Below are 8385 nucleotides of genomic sequence, written 5' to 3' on the forward strand. Positions count from 1 at the left end.
ACAATTACCATTATGTTTATCAAATTAACTTTCACTTTTCCAACCAATAACCTAACCTGAGTTAACCTAAACCTGTTGTTGAGAGAGAGAGAGAGAGAGAGAGAGAGAGAGAGTAAATGAGTAATAAACAAACATAATCAACAATTAACTAATCATGTAACTGTAACATTAAGATCGTTTAAAGAAATTGAATCAATAGTAAAAATTTTATTCTCCTCCTCTTCCTCCCACCTCCTAATCACCTCCTTCGAGCTCTTCGTTCATTCATTAACTTTTTTCATCAACTTTCTCATTTCTATCAAGTTAATTGTCTTGATTAATGCAATTAATCAATTCTATTTTCAGTTGAGAGTTAAGAAGGAGAGAAACTCAGTTATCTCTCAATTCTCTTCTCTATCTTCCTCTCCTTTCTCATCCTTCTATTCCTATTGAATCTCTTCCACCCACTCTCTCCTACTCTCTCCCACTTTCTCCTTCTCTCTCTCGAAATGTTTTCAAGGAGAAAGAATCAAAAAAAAACATAATCAAGTGAACAATCAAATCTCACTCATCACTCAAACTTGACTGAGTTTCACTTTCTCATCACCAACGATTTACCTTCCGAATGGTAAATTGTAATCACTCACAACTAAATTCAAACAATTAAACATCAACAAGCGAGTGTTTAACTATCACTTGTTGAAAATCAGTTAATTGACAGCCAAACAACAACAGAAAAAGACCTGAGAGTGGACCTAAAGTGGTCAAGAGTAAGACGAAAATTTAAAAAGGACCAAAAACTTTCTTCCTCTTCCTACTAATAACAACAATCATCATCATCATCATCATAATCACCAACAATTCAAACAATCAACATTTTTCCTTCCTTCTTCATCATATCAACAATCATCTAAAAGTAATTTAGTTTCTTTAGCTGATTAACAAACTTTCACTTTCCACAATTAAAAAAATTTCTCCACTAATTCACTTACCCTTTCAAATTGTTATGTCCATTGGATCATTTTCCCAATTGTTATCAGCGTTTCTCTTTCACAATCAATTTTAACAACAATTAAAAAACGAATTCAAACCAAATTAACAAAATGGTAACATCATCAATAGCACCGTTATTGATTGCAGAGCAATCACAATTAAACTCTAGTAATTTATTATCATCAAAAATCAAATACTCTCAACAACAATCAACATCCAAACCAAAATCTACAACTGGATTAGTGAAACAATTAGTGACAATTTCCAATAGAAGATTAAAAGTGTCACCATTGCCGTCTCTCTATGTGATTACAATTATTTTCACTGTTTTTATAATCGGATCTCTTGGTGCTCCCTCATCATCATCGACAGCATCTTCCTCACCAAAACCATCACCTAAATTATCATCATCTCCATCTCCATCCTCATCATCATCATCATCTAAATCTAAAAATCAACGGAATAATAAACAAAAGGTGATCTTAATTCTAGCTGATGGTGTGCGATATGATTACATCAAAGACCCAAACCTTAAGGGCATCCAAAGGATGGCGAAGACTGGAGTTAAAGCTGAATATGTTCAGCCCATTTTCCCGTCCAATTCTTACCCTAATTGGTACACGATTGTTACAGGTAATCAATTGATTCATTTTTAATTTCTCTCGGTGTTAATTGTAGTTGTTTTTTTTATTACAACTCATTAATCAAAGTGAAACGCTTGACACTTTTGATTGTTGTTGTGACTTTTGACATTGATCATCAAATCATCGTTATTTTTTTTGTTGATTTTGGACTCAAGTTGAAATGAAAAACATCATAATTACCTTGTAATTGTGTGACCCTGATCATTGATTGTGATTAATTTGCCGGATTAACCTTTGTTAATTACTATTGGCACTATCATGGTTTTAGATCATTGAAAAAAAAACTAAATCTATTGAACCGTATTAATCAAGTACACTAACTAATAATTATCGAGCTAATTTTTACACTTTCACTTGATTAACTTTGATTTGAAAAAAATTGCTCAAATCTGTCACAATCAACATGATAATCAACAAGTTGTTGATTGAAAATGGTCATTGAGTTTACTTGATTGATTATAATCAAATTGTTGTTGTTGTTTGGTATCAACAACGACAATCAAATCAAAGTTTAATCTTGATAATCAAATGATAATATTGATTATCCTTTTTTGTAACTTTTTTTTCAAACTAAATTAAGTGATGAAGGTGAGATTCAATTTAAGGTGAACTTGAATTGAATCAGTTGATTGTAACCTTATAATTTACAATTTCTTATGGTTAATTTTTTAAATCTCAATCTAATTCAATCATCCATCTTATTACAAACAAATCTACAATTTAGTTGATTGTGGTTGTATAATTATGATAAACAGCAATTTTATTAAGTTAATTGTAACTGACAATCAAACTTTTTTTTCATGAAAATAAAGTAAACTACCAAAATTAAATTGCTAACTACTAACCCTTTTTGATAATGAAATTTTAATCATGATTTAAATTATCAAAAAAAACATGATTCTTACTATTTAATTAAAGTGCAATTAGTAAGGTTGGTTGTTAATCATAATTACAATTGATCATCATCATCAATCAATCTGTAAATACACCAAGTCATTACCAAGAATAGGAAACAATTAATTTCACTAATCATCTAAATAGGTAAAGAATGTTAATCACCACTGACAGTGGCAATTAATCAATAAATCTAATTGCAAATCCAACAATTAGGTTAAATGATTGTATATATAAAATTGGCTAATAATCATTAACAATTTAAAATCCGGAATCTTATATTGTGTCAACAACAACAACAACAATCAAATTAGCTAAACAGGAAGATCAGAATCAACGTTGGAAACAATTAAATGACAATGACATTCATCACGAAATAACAATTAACTGTATCAATAGTGATTAAGAATAAAAAAAATTGAAAATATTAATAATTAAAATTAACCAAAATAATCAATCGTAATGTTAATCATTAACTTTCATTATTTAGATTTACCTGATGTACATTTCAATCAACAATCTATTATTAAGATTTTACAACAATTAAGAGATGAGAAAAAGGAAAATTAAAAATTGAGTTTCACCAGGAAGTTAATATTGTCCCAAATGATAATTAGTTTTAATTGTTGGGTAATATTAACAATCCTAAAGCTCAAGAGCAAATGATAATGAACGATATTAAGTTACTAATGCAATCGACTGGACATTTACAATGCTACGGTCATCGTAGCTTAATCACTCTAATTATCATCATCAACTTCCCTTAATCATCCCAAGGTGTGTCCAGAGTAGAGATGATGATGATTATCATCTTAATCATCTTCATTTTGGCTTAATCAATAAAAGGTCGTACGAAGATGATAAACATCCGGATTGATTAGTATTCCAATCAGGTCAATTACCAATACATTTCGTTGATCATGATCATATTGATGATCATCAGTAAATTGTTATGCTCAGAATAATATTGATTGAAAGTTGACCAACAATTAGCTGATTGACCTTTGGAAAAATTTGTCCACTACTAAATCAATGGAAAAGTCAATTTTAATTTTTTACTTTGTATTTCATTTGATTAAATTTGATTCTATTCATGAATATTAATTACAATCGATTCTTTTTCTCATTCAACTTAATTAATTACTTTAATTCATTGATTAACTTTGTTGCTCCTCTTTTACAGTTTCACTATAATTAATTGCTTTCTAATTGATCTTTAAAATTAACATAATACTTTTAAACTTATTTGATATTCAATTGATTATAATTAATCTACACTTTGGTGTTGATTTAATTGTGATTAACTTTTCATAGCCGAATCCCATTCAGAGGTAATGTTTTGATTGTTGTTACTAATCATTATTACCTAATTTAATTTGATTGTATTTTATTAGTAATTTAATAGATACAAGTAGTTGGTCTAATGGTTAATTGTGATTAACAATTGTCATTTGATCTTAAAAGGTTATTGAAGAATCAAGTTAATAGGCCAATTGTTTTCTTGATAATTAAGTTACAATTAAGTTGAAACCAATATCTAAATCATTTGAATTGTCCCTAAATAATAATAGATTATTAATTGTGACAATCAATACATTTACCTAATAACCTTGATTGAAGGTTAATCAATAGTAGTAGTTCACAATTAGCTAATTAAAAGTTCAAATTATTAAAAAAATTAAATTATCAGAAAAAAACGAGAAATCAGTCACCAATCAAATCAGTTAATTATCTTGAATTATAATTTCTAATCAAGATGAGGTTGATTGATTAGCTGATAATCAGAAATTTCTCCAAAATGTTAACACTAATTAGTTAAAATGATCAACGTTTTCAAAAGAATGAAGATAAAAAAAGACTGTCACTTGATTCGAGTAATTAACTGATTACAATTTCCACATGAGATGATTCGTGTTAGATAATTTTTTGATTTCATGATTAGTTTTTTGTTTGTTTGTTCCAAAATTAGCTAATCATATATTTTTTACCCTCAGGGCTTTACGGTGAAAGCCATGGGATGATCCAGAACTTCATGTACGATCCTGTTGAAAATGACACTTTCCTAATGTCCCCACACCCGAATGCATCTCACCCTCACTGGTGGAGTATGGCTGAGCCCTTGTGGACAACCGCTGAGAAACAGGGAGTTAAAACTGCAGTTTTCTGGTAAGAATTGATCGTAATTGTCACAATTAACTAGATCATTTTCTAATTATAATCGCAATCTTTCAGGTGGGATGGTTGTCAAGTTGAAATACGAAACACAACACCAACAATGTGCCTCGAATATCAATCCTATTGGACTTGGCCCACAGTTCAAAACGATACTCTCGACGCTTGTGATGAAATTTTGGACAATTTTGAAAAAGACGATTGGGGATTGGCCTTAGTTTATTTCGAAGCTGTTGATGCAAATGGTAAGTTCTCATTGACGATTAACTAATTGCTGTATAATCAGTAGAAGGAGTGAAATTGAAACAAATAAAACAATAGAAACTAACAGATTTGCAATCAAATGAAAAACATGATTAACTAAATTTCTCCTTCAGGCTAACCTTGAGTTAATTGTTGAATAAATTAGCATCTTGAGATTAGCAATTTAAGTAAATCGCCAAGAATTCAATTCGATTTTTTTTTCTAATAATATTATAAATTCTTAACGCCCTTGACTTTTTTCTCTCTCTCTCTCTCTCTCTCTCTCTCTCTCTCTCTCTCTCTCTCTCTCTCTCTCTCTCTCTCTTTATCATCTTGTGATGATGATGATCATCTTTCTGGCCTCATCTTTTTCGATGATTATTAAAAATTAGGTCACGCCTGGGGCTCTGAATCAAGCGCCCGAGTTGAAGCCATGAAAGATTTAGACCAGGTCATAACTCGGCTTCAAGATGGAATTGAATCTCGGAAAATGACCGACCAAGTAAGTTGATTTAATAATCACCACAATTAGTTTGATTGAATTTTTTTTAACTGTCATTGGTTTTCTGATTGTGGACATTTTAATTTAATCTTACGGTTTCATTTGATTCTTTAATTGTTATAATCAAAGTTTTCAAGTTCACAGGTCACTTCCAATATCGGCTCTGTAAAAGTTAATAGAAAGTTTGAAAAAAGTTAATCACTTTTCAAGTTCACTTTGTTATCATCTTCGTATGTTAATCATGTTGATTGTTGTTGATTTAGTTCCTTAATTATGACCTTTTATCCGTTTAGCAAATTAATTGAGGTCAAATTAAGTATAATCATTTTCACCCATTCCATTGATTAATTCAATCTTCCAATTCACAACAATCTAAACTTAATTTTCAATTTCTTATAAAAATTAATTAAACTTGATGATTTGGTGATTTAATTGTCGTCTAATTCATTAAATTAACAACAACAACAACAACAGTAAAGCTTACAAACCACAATCACTGACAATTTAAATGATCAACAGATCAATGATTGAATAATCAGCTGAACAATTTAACAAATTGCTCTCAGGTTAATTGACACAATCAGTTAATAAGGTGAAAATAATGTTAACAATTTATATCAATAGATTCACGGTCATCACATTTAACCTGACCTTTGATCACCTTAAGGTTAATTGTATGATTAACTTTAATGAAATTATTATTATTACAATTAATTTACCTGAAAAAAATATCAAAATTAAATTGTTTAACCTCAGGTAAGTTACTGGTAATGATTAACTTATCTATCATTTTTGATTAACAGAAAGAGTTACAACAATTAAGTGATTCCATAATAATAACAATTTAAATTAGGTTTTCTTGATGGATTTTTTTAGAAACAATTAACTTAACAATAAGAAAAACAAATGATTGAAAAAATTAATTCACTCAACAATCAAAATCAATTGATATACATAAATGTGACATAAATGATGATGAATTAATAGATTAATCAAGATAATCAACATCACCATTAAATTGAAAGTTCATGTTTTGATCAATTGACTTTTAGGTTAAACGAGTTGTGATTAACATTTTTACCTGGATTACAATCAGTTAATCAGAATTGTTTCTCGCAATCAACAATTTAAATTGTAATTCTAATGCGTTAATTTTGTTATTTTTTCGCTATTCTTTCAACAGGTAAACATCGTATTGGTTTCCGACCATGGGATGGTCACTGTTATCGAAGAAGATGGTGAACAAAAGGCAAAGGTCATCGAAATCGAGACAATCGTTGACCCGAACGATATTGTGGTCATGTTTGACCGAGGAACAACTTCCATGTTATTACCTGTGAAAGGAAAGGAGCAAAAGGTGAGAAGAAAAAAAGAAAAATTTCCTAATTCGATTTTTACTAATTCGATTGCGTCTTTTTCTCATTAGGTTCTAGATGACCTGAAGAAAGCAAGTCCGAAAGGATTGAAATTCTATGCGAAAAACGATATTCCAATTAAATATCATTTCAAGAACAATCGTCGAGTTTCACCAATTCTATTAGTCGCTGAAAAGGGTTATTTCGTTCGAGGTGTAAGTTAATCACTAATTAGCTCTTCTTTCACCTAATCATCGAATTGGTGTCGAAATCTTCTCTCTATCTTGATTTAGTTTCTTTGTGAATCAATTTCGTTGTCACAATTTAATCGTTTCATTTTCTATTCTCACAGTTTACCGATTATGGTAAAACCAAACCACTGGCCGATATCGTTTACTCTGGTCATCATGGTTACGATCCTTATGAGGTGAAAGAAATGAGGACCATCATGTTAGCCACTGGACCTGGACTTCGAAAGGGTTACACTGCCCCTCCCTTAATGATGACTGACCATTACAATTTAGTTTGTCATTTACTTGATATAAACGCTCAACCAAATAACGGTTCATGGCTTCGGGTTGAAGGCATGTTAACAGATGAATCAACTGTAATAAGCAGTAAATTATGGCCAACTAATCAATCTACTAATTACCTATCACAATCTAATTATCTACAATTAACAATGGTCATCATTTTTTCAATCATCTTCCACCATGTTTGAGAATCTTTTTTTTTATTATAAACTTTTCTTCCTATCAATCAACAGTCTCACTTTGTTGATAAAACCCTTTTATTTATCTTACATCATCTTCATCTTCATCCTCATCATTAACATCAACCCTTGGAACACCAATAGCATCATTAACCATCTCATTTGATTGTTTCTTTTTCTTAATTTTGTTTATAACAGTAAAAAAAACAAACGAAAAACAAACGTAGTAATTACTTTAATTACCTGGAATCAATACTCGGCTTTAATTGTCTTGAGGCGATTGTCATCAATTGATAGTTGCCCAGACAATGAATGTTATTATATCGCTTTTTTCAGTTATTCCAGATCTTGTTTTCTAATGGTCACTAATCATTATCGACACTTCCAATTGTAATCAAGGCCAAATCATGAACGGAACAAACCAAAAGGATATTAATTAGTAGTCGACAATTAGGGCGATGATCAGATAACATAGGAATTGGAGATGAATGTAATCAGATGGAAACAATAACAGTACGGATTCAAATTACTGAATTAAATTAAGAAACAAAAGAATCAGTTGATGAAAATCAAAGGATTTAATCATCAACCTGAACAATTGCGAAAAGGGGATAATCTTAATTGTCCAAACTCGATGTTATTACTTGATTAAGTTTCCTCATCAACTTTTTCATCATTTGAAATATTTAGGACTCGATTTTTGAGCTCACCTTTAATTATGATTATCTTTTCAACAAGATGATTTACCAATTGTTATTTAATCAAAATTTAAACTAACGTAACATCATGAAAACGGATTACAATTAGTTGATTATGTTTCCAACTTAAATGATTGTTTCGTGAGCTGTACAATGTCAGATTAACCTGAGACTGATTAAGTTACTTTTTCTC

At 30.1% G+C, this 8385-nt stretch overlaps 1 protein-coding gene across 1 annotated transcript; it reads left to right on the forward strand.

Moving 5' to 3' along the window:
• Positions 1 to 216: 216 nt before the first annotated feature.
• On the forward strand, positions 217 to 7730 carry LOC128397840 (glycerophosphocholine cholinephosphodiesterase ENPP6-like). Its single transcript, XM_053358603.1, has 7 exons — positions 217 to 1605; positions 4505 to 4676; positions 4743 to 4927; positions 5318 to 5427; positions 6611 to 6784; positions 6854 to 6997; positions 7135 to 7730. The coding sequence occupies exons 1-7, from the start codon at positions 1083 to 1085 to the stop codon at positions 7501 to 7503; spliced, it is 1677 nt and encodes a 558-aa protein (XP_053214578.1). The 5' UTR covers positions 217 to 1082; the 3' UTR covers positions 7504 to 7730.
• Positions 7731 to 8385: the final 655 nt, after the last annotated feature.

Source organism: Panonychus citri, unplaced genomic scaffold (assembly GCF_014898815.1).
Source record: "Panonychus citri isolate SS breed McGregor unplaced genomic scaffold, ASM1489881v1 Contig00040, whole genome shotgun sequence".
Classification (NCBI taxonomy): Eukaryota; Metazoa; Arthropoda; class Arachnida; order Trombidiformes; family Tetranychidae; genus Panonychus; species Panonychus citri.

Bases quoted from the DNA above. Each gene is read 5' to 3' on its own strand.
- LOC128397840 (XM_053358603.1), top strand. From the start codon at position 1,083: ATGGTAACATCATCAATAGCACCGTTATTGATTGCAGAGCAATCACAA. The intron at 1,606-4,504 runs GTAATCAATTGA...TTTTACCCTCAG, and splicing joins TTGGTACACGATTGTTACAG to GGCTTTACGGTGAAAGCCAT. The intron at 6,785-6,853 runs GTGAGAAGAAAA...TTTTCTCATTAG, and splicing joins TGAAAGGAAAGGAGCAAAAG to GTTCTAGATGACCTGAAGAA.